The sequence below is a fragment of the Humulus lupulus genome, chromosome 4 (assembly GCF_963169125.1).
Source record: "Humulus lupulus chromosome 4, drHumLupu1.1, whole genome shotgun sequence".
Taxonomy (NCBI): Eukaryota; Viridiplantae; Streptophyta; class Magnoliopsida; order Rosales; family Cannabaceae; genus Humulus; species Humulus lupulus.
The window spans coordinates 2,256,018-2,283,907 of record NC_084796.1 but is presented as its reverse complement, the minus strand read 5'-3'; the positions used below and the strand labels follow the sequence as shown (position 1 = coordinate 2,283,907).

Here is a 27,890-nt window from a genome sequence, read left to right as displayed (position 1 = left end):
TTACTCTCTCACAACTCAAATATGGCATAGAAATTTTATTAAGATACAAATGTGAAATCTGGGACTTGAATGAGGCACACACACAACTCAAAAACCAGTTTACTTGTGATCTAAGAAAACGTAAAAAGAATTATAACCAACTAAATTAACTGCAAAATTCCAAAGATAATAATACATGTATATGTAATTAAGCCCAAATAACATTAGTGAAGTGAAGCTACATTGAAAAATAAGAGAGAATAGTTTGCTCTTAGGACACCTCTTATATCCTCTTGATTAGATAGATAACCTCTTTTTAATAGAAAATGGTAAGTATATCTAATCTAACTATTATAAAACTATCACGAGGTCTTGAATATATACATCAAAACACTAATTTGGCTTTTTGAATACGAGTGTTGTTATTTGTCATTTTAAGGTGTCCAACACTATATGATGTGACACCCCATAATTAGTTAGTGATACCCCATAACACTTATTAAATTCAAATATGTAAGACCTGATATTAAATTACACCAATAACAGCAAGCGACTTGATTTCTGGTGATGAGGAACAGTGTACCACTACCAAATCTATATCTCTTCTATATAATAAGTATGTAGATCACATAAATTCTTAGTTTTAAAGGTTTTTTTTAATTATAACTTTAACTAAATATTCTTATATTTAACAATAGTTTGTAAACACTTACACTTAAATAAAGTAAAATAAATAATTAAAAAAATTAAAATATGATAATAGGATATTTTTGAGATATTTTACAATTATAATTATTTTAAAATAATAAATAATTAAACAAATTAAAATAGAATATTTTTGAGATATTTTAGAATGATAATTATTTAAAAATAATAAATAATTAAACAAATTAAAATATAATATTTTTGAGATATTTTACAATGATAATTATTTAAAAAGCATATGTTTTATAACTTAAATAAAATTTAATTAATATTAAACTCACTTATTAGAATAATATTATATTAAAGATACAATATAATCTATTGTGAATTAGTAACAAATTGTTTTTTTAAAAAAACTAGCAAGAACCTTAAATTTAAAATCCACGTATAATATTTAATATTACATTAAACATATAATATATAATCTCTGTGTTGTCAGTCTCAAATTCAAAAACTAGAACAAATATAAGCTTAAACAAAAATAAATAAATTATTTAATTAAAATATGATATTTATTTGAAATTTATATGACATTAATATAAATTTAATAAAAATAATTAATAAATTCTATAAATAAAACTAAGCAAACGTGCATATTGCACGTTGCTTGTATCTAGTATATATCTCTTCTGTATAATAAGTGTGTAGATAACGGAAATTCTTAGTTTTAACGGTTTTTTTATTTTTTTTAATGTTAATTTTAACGAAATATTCTTATATTTAACGATAGTTTGTAAACACTTAAACTTAAATAAAATAAAGTAAATAATTAAAAAAAAATTAAAATATGATATTTTTTAGATATTTTACAATGATAATTATTTAAAAATAATAAATAATTAAACAAATTAAAATATGATATTTTTGAGATATTTTACAATGATAATTATTTAAAAATAATAAAATTATACGTTTTATAACTTAAATAAAATTTAAGTAAACTTAAACTTACTTGTTAGAATAATATCATATTAAACATATAATATAATTTATTGTGAATTAGCAACAAATTGTTTTTTTAAAATTCACATATAATATTTAATATTACATTAAACATATAATATATAATTTCTTATTGTCACTCTCAAATTTAAAAACTAGAATAAACATAAACTTAAACAAAAATAAATAAATTATTTAATTAAAATATAATATTTATTCAAAGTTTATATGAGATTAATATAAATTTAATAAATTCTATAAATAATATTCTACCACTAACACTAACACTAATTTGACTTTTTCATTAATATTCTTCTTTGAAAAATCAATCAATTAATTTTATATTCTTATATTGTCTTGATATCTTGATATTCAAGGACAATTTTGCCCTCAGAGCCTTGTGTTCTTCATTTTCACATCTTCTTCTTCTTCTCCTTCATCTCTCTTCGAGGACAATTTTGCCCTCACAGCCATATGTACTTCATTTTCACATCTTCTTCTTCTTCTCAAATTGAACAATAAATGAAAAGAATCATCATCATCACAAACAAAGAACAAAATAACATCTCAAACAAAAACCAGATTTATTCATGGTAAATCCAGCAAAACATTAAACACTATTTATTCATGTTAAATCCAGCAAAACATTAAACGCTTAAAAATTCATTCAAATTCTTCATTCCATCCATAAAAAAATCAAAAGTATTAAAAATCAAAAACCACACGTGTAGCATCAAAAGTATTAAAAATTAAAATAAAATGAAAGTTTTAAATAAAATATAAAAATCCCTTCTGCTTGAAGTATCCAAATATGAGTTGGGGCAGTCATATATATATATATATTTTTTAAATTATTCCAAGATTGAAAAATTCTTTATTCTTTTTGTTTATTTGTTTGTTTTGAATTGTTTAATCAACTCTAGTGGTGTTATATGTCTTTTTTATTATGCATGTGAAGTGTATTTTGTTTAATTGTGTGCTACTAATTTGATTGATTCCATAAAGTCTTATTAGGAAGAGGTAGTTTTACTTTTAAAAGTTTATTAATAATGGTATAAGACTATGGATAGAGAGTTTATGAAAAGCTTAAGGAATTGTAAAAAATTTCAGAGGTTTAAAATTTTAGATCTAACTTTAGAAATTTCTTAAGGCAAAAATAGAAGTTTGAATCTCGTTTAAAATTGAAAAATGAGTAAATACTCATTTAATACAATATGTTTTATCGAAATATAAATTTGGTACCTTTTGTTTCTGATAATTATCAATCGATATCCTCTGTTTGCAAAACCTTAGTTCCCTCCCAATCTCACCTTCATTTTTTTTTGTTTCAAAATTGGATTGATTTGTTAATTAAATTAAAATTTAGGTTTATTCAAAGTTAATTAATAAGATTGTAATTAATTTTTAATTTTTAATTTCAATGTATCAATTAATTAAATTTATTTTAAAATATTTTTGTTTATTCGAATTATTTTAAAGTTTTAATCAAACATTTATTCCATTTTATGAATTCTTGAAATATATTTAAATCATTTAAAAATAATAAAATAATTAAAAAAAAAAAAAATCATTAGAATGAGGGGTAATATAGGAATATTAAAAATTTAAACGCGCGGATGGTACCGAGTTTGTATTTCGATAAAATATAGGGTACTAATTGAGCATTTACCCTTGAAAAAAAAGTGTTTGGAAAAATATTTTTTATATTCATTTTGCACAATAAAATCGTTTACGATAATTCATACAAAGCGATCTTTCGAACACACTCGAGGGATCCCTCGTGATTGATACACTCGATCGACACCTTAACCTTATACGAAGGCTAATTTATTAAAAAACAGTCTATTTTCATGGATGACTAAAAAAATTAAGGAATTGAATGAAGGAGTAGGTGGAAAGAAGAAGGTAGGTGAGTACTGCAAGCCAAGAAGAAGTGAGAATGACACCAAATAGTTGGCCTAATTTAGAAGCAAAACTCTTTCCAAATTCAATTCCAATTTCCAATCCAATGAATAGTTATATAAAACGGCAAGTCTCTCTTTGATTAGTACAACTATATCACAACAAACCCTTTTCTCCATTATTTTTGGGTGTTAGGAAATTGACAAAATTTTGCCTAACAATAAGTACATTTTTTCTCTATAGCACAACTCAATCGTACACGTCAGTTCCATATATATATATATATATATAAATATACACACACATAGCTCATATATACTATTCTTCTTCTCCAATTTGAGTTTTAACACAAATAATTATAATTTCTTTCACAACCAAAAAAGAAAGAAAGAAAAATGGCTCTTATTAGAATCAGTTGCTGCCTCAACTTACCACCAAAGCCTTCAAAGACTTCTCAACTTTATTCATGGTAAGTAAAGTAATGACTCCAAACCAATTAATTCTATATATATATATATATATATATATGTACAACACATCCCACAAAAAAATGCTACTTAGGGATATTTTATATCATAGTGATCATCCTATAAATTTTCAAAAAATTTAAAATAATTTATAATGCCGAAAACAGAGTCCAAAACAGCTACTTTTACACGCATTAAGTTGTATGAACTCTGTTTTCGACAATCTAAACTAATCCAAATTTCTTGAAAATTTATAGGACGGTCACTGTAAAATACCCCCAAGCATATTTTTGTTCTAATTTTTTGTACGGGGGTGTTTATTGTAGTTATAGTTACTCCCTTACAAATTTTCAAAAAATTCGAAATAGTTTACAGTCCCGGAAACAGAGTTCGAAACAGTTGCTTTTACACGTATTAAGTTGTTTGAACCATGTTTTCGACAATGTAAACTACTCTGAATTTCTTAAAAAATTACAAAAGAGTAATTATAACTATAATAAGCACCGTCGTACAACAAATTATGACAAAAATACCCCCAAGTTGCATTTTTTGAGTCGTGCTTATACATATATATTTATATATATGCATACACATTTTTAATATCAATTTTTTTTTTTTGGTTTTGTTTATACATAGTGTGGTGACAACAAAAGAGGAGAGTAGAACTTTACCTATTATTAACAATCAAAGAATGGGAGGCTTTGTGGGTATGATAATCGGTTTGGAAATGGTGAGTTTGGTTATGATGGGAACCCAATCCAACGGCTATTATCACGCCAAGCCCAACGATCGAGCGGCTCTAATAAGCACTGGTTATACGAGAGAATCAAATTACGTGTCAGCCAAATGGAGCGAGCGAATCAGACTATGTCCACCGTGGCACCTCAACTCGCTCGAGTCCGTCGTGCCGGAAAATCTTCCCCGGCCTTACGCTCGCCGGAGATCCGAATTTGTTGCCCACGCGCCACCTGCTCCGGCACTCGAGTTCGATTATAATCATGTTTATGTTAGAGGAGACTGCTTCTCTATGTAACTCTTTCCTTCTTTTTAATTTTTTTTTTTTTTTTAAATGTAAAGATTCATATAGACTTAATAAAGAATAATAATAATTCAATAACGATATTTAAAAAAAAAAAAAAAGTTGATTGATTGAAATGTTTGGGATATTTTACAAGTACCATTATTATGTGTTTCTAATTTGTGTAGTACATGTTGGCGTTTCTTGAAAAGATTTTTATAGTACGTGTAGTACATATATAAATATATATATATATATGGGAAATTCTGGCGTCCCTCACACGACTAAGTCCTTTATGTGAGGTTTAGAAATTTGCCAAGTGTCAAATGTACATTGGTATTAAAATGTTGACTTTTGAGTATTTTGACTTGGTATAACCGGTTGTATAACCGGTTGTGTTTTTTTAGTTGGCACTGTTTAAATAAGTGGGGGTAGAAGCGTAATTTTAGGTCCAATAAATAGTACAGTTGAGGGTTTTATAGTAAATATAGGTAAGAGTTGAGACTTATTTACGATTGTGGACACGTAACTATTTTACTGGTACTAAGTAACTATTGTAATTGATTTAGACAAATGTATAATAAAATAACGTAACAAAAACTGAAGCTTTTATATTTTTTTTTATGCTGCATAAGAAATAAATACAAAGGTGGTGACATCTACACATTTAAATGATTAATGATAAGTCATTTACTTAACATAATAAAATAGGTGGCCACTGCATGATCATTTTCAAAAGATGAGGTCCAACCAATTTGTCTTGTACACACACAGACGTATATATAGTATATTTAAAATGACAATTTCCCTCTTCCGATGACCACAAAAGGTTATATCCATAGTGTTATACTCTATGAAAAGAACTTACTAGTTGAACCACATACATGATTAATATCAGTAATAGCTTAATTAGATGACCGGTGCATTAAGTTCAGGGTCCACTATGTCCTCCAACTCTTGGAAACACAGAACCATAGTGTCAACTGCATCTTGCATTCCATTCACAGTGCACCATTTTATTCCAATGTTCTCAATTTCCTTACGCACGGATTGAGCCTGCGCCATTGCTTTGTCGAACTTGCGTATTTGCTCTGCAATGAAACATTGAACATCTACTGGTTCTGCTCTCCCAGGTTTCGGTTCGACGGGGTTACGAACAACTTCATAAGGAGTGATGGTTGTCAACTTGATCCCATGTGCTGGTTCGCTGGCTTGAACATGTACTGAGTTCCCTAGAGACTGTACGTAATTGTCGATGGTAGTATCCCAGCTTTCTGGGACAACTTTTGGATTGTTGGACTCAGCCTGGATGTGTAACTTTTCATCCTCCTTCTTTGAATCCTTCCTTGAGGAAGCCATGGGGTTCTTTTCAGAATACATGTCTTATCATAGTTGGGGAGGAGAATAACCTTGTTCGGTTAGTCGGGGGAGGGAAAGAAACTGATTCAGTTTTCAAAAGTTTTTTTTTAAAAAAAAAATGCAGTTTACACGAAGACAAACCGTAGCCAGTTAATGGGTACACATATGAAGTATTTCAGTATTTTTGCACACCCAAAGCCTTCACATTAAATCCAGCCATTGAATACAAAAATTGCACACATCCAACGACTCACATCGACCTGAAGGACTAAGTCCTCTCAATATAACTGAGGGACTGTAGAAGTGCCCTATATATATAAATAGGATAATTCTTTGATAGATGTTTCACTTTAAGCTCTATCGGTAGGGTTTTTAGTATTTCTCAATCCGTGAATAGTTTTCGGTGCGATTTTTTTATGACCGTATATATTGTAGCTATTTAGATCATCTTGCAAATTTTCAGAAAATTCCGAATAGTTTACAGTACCGAAAACTAGGTTCAAACATGTTGTTTTCCACTCGCATAAAAAAATTAGTCACGCGTGCAACAATATGTTTGAACTTAGTTTTAGGTACTGTAAACTATTCGGAATTTTCTGAAAATTTGCAGGATACTCTATATAGCTACAATATACATGGTCATAAAAAAAATCGTGCCGAAAACTGTTGATGGGTCAAGAACACTGAGAGCCCCACCAATAGGGCTTAAAGTGAAGCCCATATTAGAGAATTTCCATATATATATGATATTATTTGAAAATAATGATTATATTTTCAAGTTTTTTTTAATAGGGTATTTTTTAAAATTATGGCTTTTAAAAAATTAATGTAGAAAAATATGGCTTTACTATATTACTAATTTTCTCTAATTAAAGTTAAAAAAAATTCATATATTACATGGCAATCTAAATAATTAAGTTAAAAATTTTATAGGTTTATACTTTTTTTTTACCCTGTGTTTTGACAAATTTTTTTTGGACCTTGTGTTTTGTAAAATAGTTCAAATAGACTCCTAAACTCAATTTTAATGAAGAAAAAATTGAATATAACAACATAGTTGTTAGGCAAAATGATTTTGTTTTTGTTTTAAATTGTTAGTTTCGTGAATTATTTGTAATTTTAGCTCAAATTTTTTTGACCAAAATTGAATTTAGGATTTTATTTGAACAATAAAAACATAAAACAAAAACAAAAAAATGAATCCAAGCAAGAAAATGTTCAATTAAACTGAGGCACTTAAGAAAATCAAGTAGACAAAGAATTAGAAACTTGGTTAAAAGACTAGCAAAAAAATTAGAGAAATTATAGTAAATGGTCCAAAATTAAAGCATCGAGAAGCTAATGTCATTATTTTTAAAATTGTTGAGAAATGATAATTTTATATTGTTGATTACCTAAATTATAATTTTTTATAATTTATTTATTTACCAGTGTATAACTTTAATATAATGATATATGTATATTAGTTTTGTTTAATTAGTTTTTATTTTAAAATTATATTGATTTTTTAAGTTTTTTTATAATTATTGGTATATTATTTTCTAAAATATTAACTTCATGTAAATGATTATATAATAAAAGACTCTCCCCAATTATGGTATATATTAAACAAATTTTTCTTATAAATTATGACCACATTCTTTAGATTGTTAAGGCTCAAACAAAGAGTCAATCTAAATGTCAAAAGTAAAGAAATACATTAATTAATATACTAAGTATTACACAACCACAATTCCTAACTCCACTACCAAGCAAGTAGAGATTTGAACCTCAATAGAAAATTGTTTATAAATATTAATAGGAGCATTTGAAAATAATAATTATTTATTTCAATGCTGAAACTGGTTTTTAGCATACTTTATTGATTCATTTTTTCGTTAACTCGTTTAACACCCAAATAATAATATTGAGAAGATTTGTGAAAGTTAAATTAAGTATAATAGATGTTTGTAGTGCCCATAATTAATGGATAGAGAGAGTTTTATAGTGCTTCACGAGACAGTCAGAATCCTGTGATCCGTAGGGGGAAATATTGGGTAAAAAGCTGTGTAATTCCACATCGCTTGGGGAAGATCAAGTGTGATGATTCTAAGATTGAAAAGGGCTTAAATGGATTGATGGGTACTACCTATGGCAACAAGATATATCTTCTTTTTAGTAGTCCATCACTTAAGCATGCTTGACCTGGAGTAATCTCATGATGGGTGACCTTCTAGGAAGTTTTCCTAGAAACATCCTCTTGAGAAATTTTCTGAAAACGCATGCGAGTGAGTACAAACTCGTGTTCACTTCTATCATTGTTTAGATATAGTTTAACATTTTTTTATTTCCTAATTTTATATTAAATAAATATTGTATATTTTAAGTGCTTTTTATTTATGGAATTATTTTATTATTATTTATTTAAAATTTTAAAATATATATTTAAATATAAATTATAATTTAAAATTTTAATATTATTTATTTATTTAATTTATATTTTTAATTTATGTATTAAAAAATATAAAATTATAATGTATTGGGCTACCTACTTCTTTGTGTTTATTAGCTTTAAAATGATTATTATTCATAGTTATTGTCTAAATGTATGGTGGCGTGCTTGGTTGTATAATAATAATAATAATAATAATAATAATAATAATAGGGTTGAGGTAGAGAATATGTTAAATGCCAACATATAATACAATTATCTTTAATTTATTTCCTAAAATGGGTTGTCTCATTACACAATTATCTTATGCGACAAAAATTTGTAATCTATATTGTTTACTAAAATAGTATTAACAATAAATTGTAATTATCTCATTATTCTTGACATGTGTTGTTATTAATTAATGGCATTAATATATATATATGGGTATTACTATGCTGCATACTTTTTGTGACTTATTATGTTTCCTGACTCGTGAATAATTTTCGGTGTGATTTTTTTATGACCGTGTTTATTGTAGTTATTTAGAGCATCCTAAAAATTTTCAAGAAATTTCAAATAATTTACAGTGCCGAAATCTATGTTCAAACAGGTTGATGCACGCATGATTAATTTTTTTTATACATAGTTTTCAATATTGTAAATTATTTGGAATTTCTTGAAAATTTGCAGGATATTCTAAATAACTACAATAAACACAATCATAAAAATAAATCATACCAAAAACTATTCACGAGCCGAGAAACACAAAAAATCACAAAAAAATATGCACCCTATATATATATATGTTTATATAATAGTGTGAATAAGATCAAGGCCAAAACTCTAGTAATATTAAATGAGGAATCGACTCGATTAATTTCCAAAACCATCCACAGTTTTCCACATTATAATAGTAGTAATTAGTCGATATATACCTGCCATAATAATACTTAAATAAAATTTATTTTAAAAAAAACAAAAAGTAGCTACCCCAAACTAAACTATTAATAAAATAAACTCAAGTCCCAACAAGAATTTTTTTAGGGAATTTCGAGGTTATGTCAAATCTTAAATATTTTCTTATTTTACTATAAATATTTAACTTTTTATAAAAAATTTTAAAAAGCACATAATCTTATCGTTTATAAAAATCAAACTTGTAATTGTCGAAACTGAAAAAAATAATAAAAATGGTAATTTTCGTAACAAATTATTATTATTATTATTTTATAGTATGGCCGTAAATGCAAATTTAATGTGGGAGACAACTGTAAAAAACGTCATTACATATTTTTGTATTGTAATGGACAGAATCTTATGTTATCAAACAAGAATCTCTCCATTTTTTTATTATTATTATTATTTTAATTTAATTCAACAACAATGACTTTATTATATAAGATCAGATCAATAGTGAAGAAGCCAAAAACAATGGCGGAACTAGATGTGAAGAACAACAAGCTTAGCTACAACCAAGACCAATATAGTAGCAGCGTTGGAGTCGTCTCTGTTAATCCAAAACCTAACAATGGCCTCTCTTCGAAGCTCCTCGACTGGTTCGAGAGCCTCGTCGTTAAGCTCATGCACGGCTCTTCTTCCACTCATCCTACTCACCACTTTCTCTCCGGTAACTATGCTCCGGTTCCCAATGAAACTCCTCCGGTCAACGACCTCCCTGTCACCGGCCACCTTCCGGTCTGTACCATTTCTTCTTTCATGGCTTCTCTCTTTAAGTACTCGTAACTTTTCTTGCTTTACAAGATAGAAAATATTAGTTTTTTTTACACTACTACAAAATATATATTTTTTTTATCGAGATTAGTCAAACATAAGGTCTAACATGAAAAAAAGATATGGAGTTTTTCACTACAGATTAGATCAAAAACAATTATTGAATAAGGTATTCAACTTCAGGGATAAATCGAAAAAGAAATATTTATTAGTTCTACCTCTTATTTTTTTTTATGAAGAAAATGAATCTTTTTATCGAATGATCAGAAAAAATGAGAATGATTTGGAAAATCCAAAGCAAAAAATAATGCTATAAATATAAATTGATCTGAAATCTGATCGGTTGAAGAATGACGAAATACAAATTTGGTGTCATAAACATTGTTTTGTGTGTGAAATTCATTTCAAGTTAGAGAATTTTCATTGCCATATTACAATTTTTTGGAAGTGTTAGAGATTGAGGAATTTCTCTACATTATGCTTATTAGAGTAGTAAAGATGATGAGACTACTTAAATGTCTTTATGAGAGTTGATTTTCTTGAACTTTTTCTTAGTATATATCTACTTGTGTATAATATATATATATATATATGTATGTATAGGAGTGCTTAAATGGAGAGTTTGTTCGAGTGGGTCCAAATCCCAAGTTTGCTCCACTAGCTGGATTTCACTGGTACACTATACACATCTTTTTCTTTTGAATTTTAATTAGTTCAACTCATCACATTTTCTTATTGGAAAAACTAGAGCTAATTAACTCATTGAGATATTCTGATTTTGTTTATGATTATTATTATGTACAGGTTTGATGGAGATGGGTATGTGGTCTTCTGCTGTTGTTACTACTGTTCCATATTGTTGACTTTATTAATTGACTTAATATTTTTGAGTTGAATTTTGTAGAATGATTCATGGTTTGCGCATTAAGGATGGAAGAGCAACATATGTGTCTCGTTATGTTAGAACTTCACGTATTACACAAGAACACTTCTTTGGAGGTCCCAAATTCATGAAGGTATATACTATATATAAGTTAAGAGAGTACAAAAAGTGAAAAATAATGTACAAGTAATTTTATTATCTTAATCTATTTAGAAGAATATGTATATATATATATATATATGGAAGATTTTTCAATGGTTACTACCCATAGATGGGTACTAACAATTATGATGATTTGATAACATAGTGACTTGATATAGCAAGTCACTAATGGGTAAATATTTTTTTTTCTACATTAATTTCGAATTTAGTTATTTTTCTTTTGCCATAATTAATGTTATGTCCAACCAATGAGAGACACTAGCTATATTTAAAAATTGACATGTATTTGAAAAATGAAAAGTTTACAATATTATATTTTCATAATAAATACATTTTTTTCATCAGGTAAACCTTCCAAAAATTTGAAAAATCAAAATTTATTTATAGAAATATTAATTAACAACTATAAATATGGACCATTGATCTTAATCCAATGGTTAATATTAAAGTAACTATCCATGGGTAGTAACCATTAAGAGTGCACCCATATATATATATGTAAGAGAATTTTTTTATTGGGACTTTACTTTACACCCTACTGGTAGGGCTTTCAGTATTTTCAACCCGTGAACAGTTTTCGGCGCGATTTTTTCATGACTGTATATATTGTAGCTATTTCGATCCTCCTGCAAATTTTCAGAAAATTTCGAATAGTTTACAGCACCGAAAACTAGGTTCAAACATGTTGTTACACGCGCGACTAATTTTTTTTATGCGCGTAGAAAACAACATGTTTGAACCTAGTTTTCGGTACTGTAAACTATTCAGAATTTTCTGAAAATTTGCATGATGCTCTAAATAGCTACAATATAGACGGTTATAAAAAAAAAAATCGTGCCAAAAACTGTTCACGGGTCAAGAAACACTGAGAGTCCTATCGCTAGGGCTTAAAGTGAAGCCCCTATAGAAGAATTGTCATATATATATATATATATAGAGGATAGTTCTAGAGGGTCTAGGGGCTTCGGTCGGGCTCTTGTGTATTCCTGACCTGTGAACAATTTTCGGTGTGATTTTTTGTTATGACTGTGTATATTGTAGTTATTTAAAGTATCTTGCAAAATTTCAAAAAATTCGAAATAATTTAAAGTGTCAAAATTAGTTACACGTATAACAACTTATTTTGAACATAGTTTTCGGTAATGTAAATTATTTAAAATTTTCTAAAAATTTGCAGGATAATCTAAATAACTACAATATACATAATCATAAAAAAAATTGTACCGAAAATTGTTCATGAATTGGAATACGCAAAAGTCCTACCAGTGGAACTCTTTTTGAAGCACTACAACATATTTTCCCTATATATTGTTTTGTGATTATATATTCTATCTCTTTTATTACAAGGTAACATTTTAGTCACTTTGCTCCCTTTAATGCCTACAAAGAATGTCAAAGTATTTTTCAAGTTTAGTTTAAATTTCAAATTAACTTCATTTTTTGAGTTTTTTGTTATGAAACTTTCAGATTGGAGACCTGAAAGGGCTTTTTGGGTTACTCATGTTGAACATACAAATGCTCAGATCAAAACTCAAAGTGTTAGATCTTTCATATGGAAATGGAACAGGTATATATAATATTATCTGGGTATTGAAATATTCATCTTTATGTAGTGTATTTATGCAATGTTTATATATACTGATCACTAACTATATTTTCCTACCAGAATTAACTGTTTGATTCTCTTTTACCAGCTAATACAGCTCTTACATATCACCATGGGAAACTCCTAGCACTGTCAGAGGTAGACAAACCATGTAAGCATACAGGCCTGTGTCTATGGCCCCAACATAATGAGGCCCAATTTTTTTTAAAAATACCATTTTTACGGGATTTTTTCATAAATATGGTTTTTTAGCCCTTAATATGAAAAAATATGGTAATTAAACTTTTTTTAGTTTGTATGGACAAATTTAATTAAAAAATATCAGATTATGGGAAAAAAAACTATGGCATAATAATGATTTTTTACAAAAATATAGCATAATAATGATTTTTTACAAAAATATGGCATAATAATGATTTTTTTTTACAAAAATATGGGAAAAAAATCCCATAGAAAGAAATACAAGTTTTAAAAAGCCCTAAAATAATACTTGTAAAAAAAAGTCATATTTTTTATAATTTTTTTAAAAAATCCATATAAAATGTATTTTTTACTTTTAAAAATACTATTTTTTTACATGTATAAAGGCCCAATTTGAAAAATACCATTTTATATATAATTTTTTAAAAATAACAAATTTTTGTAAGGCCAGCCCTGTAAGCATATAGTTTTCCTTCAGTTTATTTATTGGATTAATTTGCTGTTCTACTTCTGAAATCACAACAACATTACTGAAGATATACAGAAAAAAAAATCCATTCACAATACAAAACTTTTATCACTATATATCACTTTTAGTCAAATTTTAGTAATAACATAATTATGATTTTTCATGGCAAATTCTTTATTTTAAGTAGCATATTGTGTTATGACTTTAAGATCTTTTTGTAGTACAAATTAAGTGGACTGAGATTATTCAAGTTTGACTATATATTCAGATGTCATTAAAGTGTTGGAAGATGGAGATCTGCAAACTCTTGGCCTGTTGAATTATGACAAGAGATTGACTCATTCATTCACAGCACATCCAAAGGTTGATCCATTTACAGGTGAGAAGATCCTCAAAAAAAAAAAGTCAATAGGAGAGAGTTGACCTTGGTGAATCATCTTCTCTCTTTGCTTACTACAAAATTGACTCCTAATAATTAATGCAGGAGAGATGTTTACATTTGGGTATGCACATACTCCTCCTTACATCACTTACAGAATTATTTCCAAAGATGGTTTCATGCATGATCCAGTTACTATAACAGTATCAGACCCCATCATGATGCATGACTTTGCCATTACTGAAAATTATGCCATTTTCATGGATCTTCCCATGTTTTTCAGACCAAAGGTATGTTTGTATAGATAGTCGATGAGACACTCCATTCATTTCAATTTATTTTCAAATGGAACCTCACGATTCTTATCATGTTCGAAATAGACTCACATAAACCTGGCATTCGGGTTAGTGGAGTACTCATGCAAACCTGACATTTGTGTCGGTTGAGCACTGACGCAAACCAACCTAACATTTATGTCAGTGAATGTCAGGTTGGTTTGCGTCATGAGATTTCACATCACTTTTAAAACTAACGTAAAAAATCAATTGTGGCAGTTGATGTTAGAGAAAAATATCTCGCATGGAAAGTGTGTGGTCACATTCAACAATACATAAGGGCATGAGTTACTCTACTCATCACCAATTGGTTTTAAAATGGAACCCTATGCTTCTTACCATGCACCTCACTCTACTTTTAGACCACTTTCCATATTCTAACATGGTATCATGAGCCAAAGAAAACTCTAACAAGTAAACATGATCCAAATCCAAAATCGGTTAAAAAAAAAAAGAGTCAAAAGAGCCACTTGTGATTCGGGGATAGTGCGCCAAAAAAAAAACCACTTGTGATCGAGCCATCTAAGATTGGTGAGCAAAAATAGCCATCATCTTCATGAGCCAAAAGAAAACTCTAACGAGTAAACACGATCCAAATCCAAAACCGGTCCAAAAGAAGAGCTCCAAAAGAGCCACTTGTGATTCGAGGATAGTGCGCCAAAAAAAAAGTCACTTGTGATCGAGCCATCCAAGATTGGTGAGCAAAAATAGCCATCATCTTGAGGGGGATGTTGGAGAAAAATATCACACACGAAAAGTGTGTGGGCACATCCAACAATACATAAGAGCATGGGTTACTCTACTCATCACCAATTGGTTTTGAGATGGAACACTATGCTTCTTACCCTGCCCCACTCTACTTCTAGACTACTTTCCATATTCTAACAGTTGGGAACTGACGCAAATGACCATTTTTGTAGTAGTGAGTGTGTGTTGATGTCATATTGTTTGAGACTCATACTATTTTGCTTGAATTTCAGGAAATGGTGAAGGAAAACAAGCTGATATTCTCATTTGACACCACCAAAAATGCTCGATTTGGTGTGCTTCCACGGTATGCAAAGGATGAGCTTCTGATCAAATGGTTTGAGCTTCCAAATTGCTTCATATTCCATAATGGTGAAGTTTTTCAATTTTCTTTTCTTCCTACTTTTGTTGCCTTGTGATGTTATGTTCATTGTTGTTATATTTTCCTAACCTTGCTGTGTTATATATGGTGCCAATTCTTAGCCAATGCTTGGGAGGAGGAAGATGATGAGGTTGTTATGATCAGTTGTCGTATTGAGAACCCTGATTTGGACATGTACAGTGGGGGTATCAAAGAAAAGCTTAACATAAATGCTTCTCTGTAAGAGGATTTTTTTACCCTTTTATTGATATAAAAATACTTCTTCTGTATGAGGTTTGTGTATCTGATAAAATATAGCGATGCTATTGTGTTTTCTAATGCCTTAGATATGAGATGAGATTCAACATGAAAACTGGTCTAGCTTCCCAAAGACAACTTTCAGCATCAGCTGTAGATTTTCCTAGGGTGAATGAGAGCTACATTGGCAGGTACAAATATATAGGTCAATTCATTTATAGGGGCTTCACTTTAAGCCCGACCGGTGGGGCTCTTAGTGTTTCTCGACCTGTGAATAGTTTTCGGCGTGATTTTTTTTATGACCGTGTATATTGTAACTATTTAGAGCATCCTGTAAATTTTCAGAAAATTCCGAATAGTTTACAGTATCGAAAACTAGGTTCAAACATGTTGCTTTCCACGCGCATAAAAAAAATTAGTCACGCGTGCAACAACATGTTTGAACTTAGTTTTTGGTACTGTAAACTATTCAGAATTTTTTGAAAATTTGCAGGATGTTTTAATTATCTACAATATACACGCGGTCATAAAAAAAATCGCGCCAAAAACTGTTCACGGGTCAAGAACACTGAGAGCCTCATCGGTAGGGTTTAAAATAAAGCCCCTATATGAGAAATTCCCCAAATATATAAATATATATAGTATAGATATGCTTGCATTTGACATAGCACTCTTTGTTATAGCATAAATTTATTAGTTTTGTTTAGACAAAATTATATAAATATATTTCATTTTTAGTGTTTAGTTCATTCCTTTATCATTTGTAATCCTAAACCCAATATTTTCATAATACAGGGAAAGAATACAGATAGTGTTTTGTCAATATCGGTGTTGATAAAAGTTGGTTTCGTTATGTGCATAGTTATAAACTCTAATCTTTCATCATGACGGTGTATATTGTAGTCATTTAAAACATCCCACAAATTTTCAATAAATTCCAAATAATTACAATACCGAAAACAATGTTCAAACAATCAAATTTTCCACGCGTATTTGTTTTTGAGTGCATGCGTGCAACAAGCTATTTAAACCTTGTTTTCAGCGCCGTAAATTATTCATAATTTCTTGAAACTCTGTGAGATGTTCTAAATAACTACAATATGCTCTATAATAATGAAAAATCAGAATTTATAATTATCTACATTCCGAAACCAACTTTTATAGTGTTTCCTATGTATATATTTAGGGGAATTCTCCTATAGGGGCTTCACTTTAAGCCCTACCGGTGGCGCTCTCAGTGTTCTCGACCTTTGAACAGTTTTCGGCGCGAATTTCTTTTACGACCGTGTATATTGTAGCTATTTAGAGCATCAGCACGATTTTCAAAAAATTCTGAATAGTTTACAGTACCAAAAACTTGGTTCAAACATGTTGTTGCACGCGTGACTAATTTTTTTTATGCGCGTGCAAAGCAACATGTTTGAACCTAGTTTTCGATACTGTAAACTATTCGGAATTTTCTGAAAATTTGCAAGATGCTCTAAATAGTTACAATATACACGGTCATAAAAAAAAATTGCGCCGAAAACTGTTCACGGGTCGAGAAACACTGAGAGACCTACCGGTAGGGTTTAGAGTGAAGCCCCTATAGAAGAATTGTCCTATATATTTATATTGAATATGGTGGCAAGTTAGTCAAAATGCTTCTCCACTAGCTTGATGGGAAGTACTTATCTCTTACTTAACTTAATTATCTGTCTTGATTGTGTGAGTGAAAACAGGAAACAACGATATGTGTATGGAACCAGATTTGACAACCTTGCAAAAGTGACAGGAATTGTGAAGTTTGATCTACATGCTGAGCCAGAGAGTTCTGGTAAAACATGCTTAGAGGTTGGTGGAAATATTCAAGGCATGTATGATCTTGGACCTGGTAGATTTGGCTCAGAAGCTATATTTGTTCCCAAGGTTCCTGGAGTCAATTCTGAAGAAGATGATGGCTACCTAATATTCTTTGTTCATGATGAGAATTCTGGGTACCTACTATTTCATCTCTTTCACAGTGACACTTAACAATCTTATAATATGTTTGTGAAAATAGAATTCATTATTTTCTTTCTGCAACCTTTGCAGAAAATCAAAGGTTCATGTGATTGATGCAAAGACAATGTCGGAAGATCCCATTGCTGTAATTGATTTGCCTTGTAGAGTTCCCTATGGATTTCATGCCTTCTTTGTCAGTGAGGTCAGTAATATATATACAACTCCTAATTTAGATATTTAGTCGAAAATTTTAGACAATTCGTTGAAAAATTTAGACAGTTGGTCGACCATTTTGCAAAAAATTATCAAAAGTAGACCAGAGTGTAAAATCACTTAAAAAAATCATTTTCACCGATTTCTCGTGTGTGTGTATATATATAAGTTGAGTTTGTTTGCTGTAATAGTCATTTAGATAGCATTAGTTATAATAACAGTTTGTGTTCTCTTGTTTCTTTAATCTACTTTCCAAACCCTCATATATATTAATTATATAGCTAGAAAAGATTAACTTAACATTCCATATGCATAGATATGAATCTATAAAATGAATCTCACTTGAGCTTTTCTTCTTCTTGATCAGGAACAACTACAAGAACAAGCAAAACCCTGAGCTGTAAATCTTCATCTACTCGAAGTTTCGACCAAAGAATCTATTATTTTCACATTAAGCTTGCAAAAATAGTATATAATATTTGTAAGAGTAATTGGTGAAAATAACCTCTTTTTTGAAGTCATTTTGCACTTTGGTCTAGTTTTGATAAATTTTTGCAAAATGGTCTCTGTCTAAAATTTCGACTAGCTGTCTAGAGTGTCAGAGATCATTTTGCAATTTTTGCAAAATAACTTCAAAAAATAGGCAATTTTTCTAGGAGACTCTATTTGAAATGGAATTAATTATCTTCTCCCTTGAGTTACAACTTTATCTTTCATATTTTGATGTTTTTTTAACTATAAGAATACCTATGTATAGAGGATATGTCCCAAACAAATTTAGCTAGTAACAATTTATTCCATTTGGCCCCTTCCTTAAAACCAATACCACCCAGGCTCATAGGCAGGCAGACTTGCTCCCAAGCAGTAAGATGCATTTTACTTCTGTTCCTATTACTGTCATTAGTCCCCCAGAGAAAGATTCTGCATAAGTGATCTATCTCCTTAATAACACTCTTGGGAAGGAGGAATATACTCATCCAAAATGATCTAATACCCAATAGAACAGAATTAATAAGTTGAGCCCGCCCAGCAAAAGAGAGATGACGACTAAACCAAGTGTGTAGCTTCTGCTGATTCTTTTTTATAATAATAGCACAGTCGCCAGCCTTCCATTTTGTAGTCCAAAGAGGAACTCCAAGGTACTTTAGAGGAAAAGACCCTTCAACAAATTGGAGCTTATTCAATAATTGTTTAGTCTCTATTTCAGCCAAACCCCCAAAAAACACTTGAGATTTATCCAAGTTGGCTGAAAGACCAAAAGCCAAACTAAAGGCAGTAAAACAATCTTTAATAATCTGAACCGAGTTGTTTACTCCCTTGCAAAATATCACCAGATCATCAGCAAAGCAGAGGTTAACTAATTTCAGATTCTTACACTTTAGATGAAATCTGAAATTCTTGTTTAGGGAAGCTTGAAGGAGAAGCCGAGTAAAATACTCCATGACTAGTACAAATAACAAAGGAGATATAGGGTCCCCTTGTCTAAGCCCTTTTTTACCTCTAAAGCCCCCTTGAATCCTACCATTCATCAAAATAGAATAAGAGGTACCCTTCAAACAAGTCATCACCCATCTAATAAATCTGTTGGGAAAACAAAAAGCAGTGAGAATATCCTCCAAAAATTGCCAATCTATCGTGTCATAGGCTTTGCTCAGGTCTATCTTCATCACACATCTAGGAGAGATGTTTTTCCTTTTGTAACCTTTGATAATATCTTGAAGAATAAGAATATTATGCGCCAACAATATGTCCTTAACAAAAGCACCTTGATTTTGATTAACTAGAATAGGAAGAACCTTAGTCAATCTACCACATAGCATTTTAGAAATACATTTATAAAGAGTATTACAACACGCTATGGGTCTATAACGCACTGCCTTAGTGGGGGTATCGATCTTAGGAATCAGAGAAATTGTTGCCCTATTAATCTCCTCAGGCAGCAGATTATGAACAAAAAAATCCAATATGGCTTCAGAAATTTCATCTCCCACATCCTTCCACATAGCTTTGAAAAAACCCGATCCATAACCATCAGGACCCGGGCTTTTAATTGGAGTAATACTAAACAAAGCATCTTCCGCTTCCTTCTTGGTAAAAGGTTTTATCAAACACATCTGTTGATCCAAAGACAAGATGTTACCATGACTAAAACACAACCTCTGAATAGGGATCGAAGCTGTGCTCTTACTCCCCATAATGCTACGAAAATGATTCACAAAGTGAGCCACGACATCTTCAAACCTCTCATTTAACTAACCTGCCTCATTAATAAAAGAAGTGATATGATTAGTAGCCCTCCTCTGTTTTAAACAAGCGTGAAAGTAGGCCATATTATCATCACCATATCGAAGCCAATTAACTTTACTTTTCTGCCGAAGAAAGCTATCATAGAATCTAGACTGACTATAGAAATTCTCACACGCTAGCCTTTCCTCTCTTTGAAGATCAACTGAATGAGGATCATGTTGAAGATGATTTTGAGCAGCTTGGTAATTCTCCTTAGCTACTGTACAGTTCTGCACAACATCACCTATAGTCTTCCTGTTAAACTTGCGAAGGGCATGCTTGAGTCTTATCAATTTCCTCATTGTTCTCTCTAAGCCATAACCCTTAATTGGTTTGCCCCAGCTCTGCAACACTACCTCTCTAAAATCTTACAAGTATCACCAATTATTATTTAAATAAATTTATTTTAAAAAAAACAAAAAGTATAGGTTGTGTTTGTTAAAATTTTTGTTTTTGAATTTTTTAAACACAAAAATAGAAATATTATTTTTATTATTGTTTCTTTATTTTTAAAAAATAATAATTTGAAGAAGAGAATAAAAAAAATCTCGAAAACGGTTTAAAAAAATTTTGAAAGTGAAAAATTTTTATTTTCAAAATTTAATGAATTTTAATTAAATTTTTTTAAAATAATAAATAAAAATAAAGTTACTAAATATTATTTTATGTTTAATTTTTAAATTTTAATTAATTAAATAAAAAATTATTTTTTTAAGTGTTACCAAACAACTCCGTAGCTACCCCAAAAGAAATTATTAATAAAATAAACTCAAGTCCAAACAAGATTTTTTTTAAAAGAATTTCCAGGTTATGTCAAATGTTAAATATTTTCTTATTTTACTAAATATTTAACTTTTTTTTTTTTTAAAATACTATAATTTAGAATGAAAAATGCAAGTAAAATAAAGTGTCATAACGATCTTAGAAAAAAAAATGTTATTGTTTATAAAAAATCAAACTTATAACTGTCGAAATTACTAGTTTTGCATGCATTTTACATAGCACTCTTTGTTATAGCATAAAATTACTAGTTTTGTTTAGAAAAAATTATATAAATATATTTCATTTTTAGTGTTTGGTTCATTCGTTTATCATTTGTAATCCTAAACCCTATATTTTCATAATACTGGTAAAGAATACAGATAGTGTTTTGTCAATATCGGTATTGACAAAAGTTGGTTTCGTCATGTGCATAGTTATAAACTCTAATATTTCATCATGGCAGTGTATATTGTAGTCATTTAAAGCATCCCACAAATTTTCAAATAATTCTAAATAATTATGGTACCGAAAACAAAGTTCAAACAATCGAATTTTCCACGCGTATCTGTTTTTGAGTGCATGCGTGCAACAAGTTGTTTAAACCTTGTTTTCAGCACCGTAAATTATTCAGAATTTCTTGAAACTCTGTGGGATGTTCTAAATGACTACAATATTGTTATCCCCATTTCCTGCATGGGCTCTGGGCCTTCGTCTTGGCCCGCTGTCAGAGGGCCAGCTCAGCACGTGGGCCCGGCCCAAGGTCTCTTGGTATGGAGAGTGCCCAAGGGGACGGGTACGGACCGGGGACTCAAGACTGGGCCCATTGGAGGGGTCCAGGACGTCTCTCCGGGTCCGTCCTCAGCGAGGATAGTCCGGGCGATGCCCAGAGCACTCGAACCATCGCGGCCTACGCGTCCTTGTCCCGGACCCTGATACGGTCCGGGCCTGTGGTAAATGGAGTGGGACAACGGTAAACGGACCTGGATCACCCCACCCCCAGTCGAAGGGGCCAAGCATCCAGGACCCTGAAGCCGCCTCATTCCGCGTAGGCGTTGTCCCCACTTTTCGCCTGCAGAAAAGGTCACCTCGGGATTGCACGCTGATGTGTCAGGACTGCGCAGCCAAGTACTCTGGCTGGTCTTGTCTCCTGAATCTGCCTCGTGACTCGAAGTGATCAGACCCAAAGCGCCGTTTTGTCGGGCGAGACATAGTTCTGAGGTCAACCTATTGGGCCTTAGCTGGCTTGAACTTCGTATATTTTGTATCTTTTTGTATTGGGCCTCCACTAGAAGGGCCGCTTGTATCCGTTTCCCCGATGGGCCTGGGTCTGATCCGATCCAGACCCGGTATTCCCATCAGCTTATAAGTATAAGCTACAGAGCACTGTAGACCTCTCTCGGGAATTCAGGAAAAAAGACAGAAACTCTGTTAAGATATTGAGAGAAAACTTTATTGTAAAAGCTTCTTCAAGCTCTAATAATATAGACTCGTGGACTAAGGCTAGTTAACGCCCCAACCACGCAAAAACCCCGTGTCAATCTTCTATTTTCATTATTATTATCAGTAAATATTATTCATTAATAGAGTTGCCGAAAATCTCGGTTAACAAATATGTACTATAATAATGAAAAATCAGAATTTATAATTATTTACATTCCGAAACCAACTTTTATAGTGTTTCCTATATATATATATATTTAGGGGAATTCTCCTATAGAGGCTTCACTTTAAGCCCTACCGGTGGGGCTCTCAGTGTTCTCGACCTTTGAACAGTTTTTGGCGCGAATTTTTTTTATGATCGTGTATATTGTAGCTACTTAGAGTATCGGTGCGATTTAAAAAAAATTTCAAATAGTTTACAGTACCAAAAACTTGGTTCAAACATATTGTTGCACGCATGATTATTTTTTTTTTATGCGCGTGGAAAGCAACATATTTGAACCTAGTTTTCGATACTGTAAACTATTCGGAATTTTCTGAAAATTTGCAGGATGCTCTAAATAGTTACAATATACACGGTCATAAAAAAAATTGCGCCGAAAACTGTTCACGGGTCGAGAAACACTGAGAGACCTACCGGTAGGGTTTAAAGTGAAGCCCCTATAGAAGAATTGTCCTATATATTTATATTGAATATGGTGGCAAGTTAGTCAAAATGCTTCTCCACTAGCTTGATGGGAAGTACTTATCTCTTACTCAACTTAATTATCTCTCTTGATTGTGTGAGTAAAAACAGGAAACAACGATATGTGTATGGGACCAGATTTGACAACCTTGCAAAAGTGACAGGAATTGTGAAGTTTGATCTACATGCTGAGCCAGAGAGTTCTGGTAAAACATGGTTAGAGGTTGGTGGAAATATTCAAGGCCTCTATGATCTTGGACCTGGTAGATTTGGCTCAGAAGCTATATTTGTTCCCAAGGTTCCTAGAGTCAATTCTGAAGAAGATGATGGCTACTTAATATTCTTTATTCATGATGAGAATTCTGGGTACCTACTATTTCATCTCTTTCACAGTAACACTTAACAATCTTATAATATGTATGTGGCAATGGAATTCATTATTTTCTTTCTGCAACCTTTGCAGAAAATCAAAGGTTCATGTGATTGATGCAAAGACAATGTCAGAAGATCCGATTGTTGTAATTGATTTGCCTTGTAGAGTTCCCTATGGATTTCATGCCTTCTTTGTCACTGAGGTCAGTAATATATATAGTGCTTGTAATTTAGACAATTAGTCGAAAGTTTAGATAGATGGTCGAAAAATTCAAATAGCCGGTCGAAAATTTTAGACAAATCGTTGAAAAATTTAGATAATTGGTCGACTATTTTGCAAAAAATGATCAAAGTAGGCCAGAGTGCAAAATTACTTAAAAAAACCATTTTCACCAATAGTTGAATCTGTTTATGTTATTGTCAGTTAGATAGCATTAGTTATATTAACAGTTTGTGTTCTCTTGTTTCTTTAATCTACTTTCCAAACCCTAGAAAGACTAACTTAACATGAAATATACATAGATATGAATCTATAAAATGAATCTCACTTGAGCTTTTCTTCTTCTTGATCAGGAACAACTACAAGAACAAGCAAAACCCTGAACTGTAAATCTTCATCTACTCCAAGTTTCGACCAAAAAATCTATTATTTTCACATTAATCTTGCTAAAATAGTATTGTTGACCCTCGATTTAGCCAACTGACACGGAGTCAAAATATGAATGATATAGACGAATATGTATAGATAATAACGTAATGACAAAAGTAAAAAAACACAGTAATTTGTAGTGGTTCGGCCCCAGAATCTGGTAATGACCTACATCCACTTAGAATGATATTGATATGGGAACAAAAGTGTGATCAGAGAGCTTGGGCTCAATGAGTTTCAACACTCCTCATAAACAATACTAGTTTTCACAGATAATTTCTATATTTCTATGGTTTTTGGGGTGCCCCAAGGTCCCTTCCCATGAGCCATCTCTTGCTTTTTATAGGCTCATGGAGGGTTGCCCAATATTGTTACAGATATTATCCCCTGAATCATGGGATATTCAGAAGATTGCATGAAATAAATTCGGGATACATAAGATCTTTCCATAAATGTTGCTTTGCCAGCGGAACCACCGACCAGTCTGGTCGTGGTAAAAACAGGTCTGTCCTGCTTCTGGTGTGTCTCCTGGTCGATACTCTAGCAGACGCTCCAGGTGTCAGGCACGTGTCAAGAGATTATTCGCCACGTCACAAATGCTAATTTATTGGATAACATTTGCCCCCCAAAGTTTATTTACTACGAACAGTAAATAAACTTTGAGCGAACGACCCTTCGGTAACCCCTCCTGACGTGTCAGAGCCTTTCGTGCGTTCTTGAAAAAAGCGAACCACTCCTGTCTAATCAAGCCTTTTCAGTTTCCCAGAAACAATTTTGACGGCCATTACGCTTCCCCATACTTCGAAAATGGAAAACTAATGATCACGCCTTTTGAATACCAAAGACAAACTTATATAAGGTTACTTGAGCCATTTTCTTCCTTTTTACGCACGTCATCTCTTTGTCGAAAAACCCTAAAAACCAGAGCTTTACTCTCTCCGGCAAACCTTCCTTCGTGCTGTAGGATCAGACGGTGGGCTCATTGACTTCCGAAACTCTCATTTCCATCTTCACGACCACTTTCCTTGGTAAGTTACTCTGAAACTCCATGCTTCTAACCTTTCGTGGTGCATGCTTTTAAATGGTGTACTGTTTGAATCTCTTGGTTTCTGGTTTTTTGAACGCCTGTAGATAAGATGTTTTTTGTAGTCGAAGTATGCTTTTGAGTAGGTTTAAAACCCAGGATTAGCACTTTTTAGGACGTAGGATCGAAGTAGCATTTCGATTTTTTAATCCGGTTGGAAATAATTTCTTCCCGTTGCGAGGGGAGTCGAAAAAGCTTTTCAGGAAAACTTTTCACTTTCACCCTTTTGGTCCGCTTTTTAAACTGTTTGCGCAGAGAGACTTAGTTAGAATACTGTTATATAAAGGCTTAGCTTTTATACTTCGACCAGCGTTACTTTAAGAATCTCCTAGATCCCTCTGACCTCGCCTCCCCATTCTTCTGTTTGCAGATTTTAATGCCAGATTTGTGGGGAGGTGAGAGACCCATCGACGACGACCTCCTTGCCCAACTGCTCGAGGGAGAAGAACAAATATCCGATCGCATCCACCAGATACCCTTCTCACGAGCCTCTTCCAGACCGCACCCTTCTCCTTCTATGGCCCGTTCAAAATCCTCTGGCAAGAAAAGGCCCGAATCTGAAAGTAACCCTTCTCCTTCTGCCCAGCCTGATTCGCAGGCGGGGGCTCCCTCGACCAGTGGTCGAGAAAATCTTACTCCTGACCCCAATATCCAAACTAGGGCTCGTCCTCGTCATCGCAATCCGCCCGATGTCGAGTGGTACACTCCTCCAGCCAGTTCGATGACTCCTCGGATGGTCGCGAACTGCTTCAGAAAATACCCACTAACGGGGGTAACCATTACACGTCCTACTGCGGAGCAGAGGGCTAACCGTCCAGGAGGGGCAAACAGCGCCTGGTCCCGGTATCACATTGAAGCGGGGGCTTATCTCCCTCTTCATCCTTTCTTTGTGGGGGTGGCCAATTATTTCGGCGTCGCTCCCTTTCAAATAACCCCTAATGGATATAGGATGTTGGCTGCACTCTATGTCCTGTACAAACTTAACAAGTGGCCAGAACCTTCACCTCATGAGGTTAATTACCTCTTTGACCTTAAGTCCAATCCTCAACACAACGGGACGGGCTTTTTTCACTTTTGCCATCAGGAAACTGGCCGGACGTTTTTGAGTGGCACCACCCACATATCAAACGTGGGACATTACAACAAGGAGTACTTCTTTACTCCGGATATATCCAGCAACAACTTGGCTTTCGCGAGAGGAGGTACAATTTTGTCTTTGCCTTGGTCGATACTTTATCATAGAGTATTTCTCTTCGTCATTTCTCAAACTCGACTTGCTTTTCAGGCCCCTGGTTGCGCCCGACCCCAACACTAGATATGGTGTCGAGGTCTGACACTCTGGCCAAGATGTCTGCCGCTACCAAATGTGTCAAGACCTTGACACAGGAAAATAATTTGAGGTCGTCTGGCCTTCTGGCTCCTCGCCATGACAATAGAGGGTCCGAAACGGACGAACCCACTGCTGGTGGGGTTCCCGAGCAGCAATTTCCTGTGCCCTCTCCAAGGAGGAGGCCAACAGGAGTTACGATCAGGGAACCCACGGGCAGCCCTTCTGCAGAAAGGCCTTCTGCTCCCCAAGGCAAGGGGAAAGAAAAGGCCAAAGAACCAGTCGTTGACTTGGAAGAGTCTTCTGATGACAATGGTAACGTTATTTCGCTTTTAAATGGTCTGCCAATCCCCTGTCACATGTTTGACGGGGATGGAAACTTTACATATGCTCCAAATCTAGGGCCAAACTTCTTCATGCCAGAAAATGAGTATATGATTAATAGAGTCAATAGTATAGCGACCAGTAGTTGTAGCTCGGGTATTCACTTTATTATCTTCGTTCTGTTGTATTACTTTTTTCCACCTTTTTCTTCCCTTATTAACCTCTTGTGTTTATTTTCATGCAGATATGTCGACTCCCAATATCTTTGACATGTACCAGGCCGAAGAGGAAGAGGAAGTCCCTCAACTTCAACGGAGGTCAAAGAAGCGAACTGGTGAAACCAGTCGAGGCCCTTCAGCCAAGAAGAGTCGACCAGAAGACCCTCCTCAGGGTACTCCAACCGGGCAAAGTCCTGCGCCAACCGGGCGAACTCCTACCCCTTCTCCAGCTCCTTCTGAACAGCAAAACACCCCTGCTCGATCCAATCCTCCACCTGCGCCTGCTAGGGAGCATCTTTCTCGCGAAGAGGCTCATGAGGCCAGGCTCGTGAGCCATACCATTCGATCCGCTAAGGATCGAATTGAACGGATTGGCAGAGGTGAGCGTGTTGGGGCTGCCATGATCCAAGCTGTAGAGCTACCAGTCGATCAGATCCTGAACAGGACTCTGAACGAGATCTCCAGCGTAAGTATTTCTTTGTTTCTCGAGTCTTTGTTTTTTCAGTTCTCGTGATGAGTCTTGACTTCTTTTTCGCTTACAGGCCTTACTTTCTGCCATTACTGCTCGTACCCGAGCCCAGGCCTACTTTGAGCAGATTGAGGCTAAAGTTCTCGAGAAACATCAGGTGA

At 32.8% G+C, this 27,890-nt stretch overlaps 2 protein-coding genes across 2 annotated transcripts; both read left to right on the top strand.

Moving 5' to 3' along the window:
* The first annotated feature begins 3,837 nt into the window (after positions 1 to 3,837).
* On the top strand, positions 3,838 to 5,374 carry LOC133829633 (protein CHLOROPLAST VESICULATION). The gene is made up of 2 exons (XM_062259364.1): positions 3,838 to 3,997; positions 4,632 to 5,374. The coding sequence occupies exons 1-2, from the start codon at positions 3,924 to 3,926 to the stop codon at positions 5,026 to 5,028; spliced, it is 471 nt and encodes a 156-aa protein (XP_062115348.1). The 5' UTR covers positions 3,838 to 3,923; the 3' UTR covers positions 5,029 to 5,374.
* A 4,842-nt stretch (positions 5,375 to 10,216) lies between these two features.
* Positions 10,217 to 18,789, top strand: LOC133830337 (carotenoid 9,10(9',10')-cleavage dioxygenase 1-like). The gene is made up of 14 exons (XM_062260310.1): positions 10,217 to 10,480; positions 11,120 to 11,190; positions 11,321 to 11,335; positions 11,421 to 11,532; positions 13,029 to 13,128; positions 13,256 to 13,318; positions 14,106 to 14,216; positions 14,322 to 14,506; positions 15,532 to 15,670; positions 15,782 to 15,899; positions 16,007 to 16,108; positions 17,639 to 17,893; positions 17,991 to 18,102; positions 18,481 to 18,789. The coding sequence occupies exons 1-14, from the start codon at positions 10,217 to 10,219 to the stop codon at positions 18,508 to 18,510; spliced, it is 1,677 nt and encodes a 558-aa protein (XP_062116294.1). The 3' UTR covers positions 18,511 to 18,789.
* The last annotated feature ends 9,101 nt before the right edge of the window (positions 18,790 to 27,890 follow it).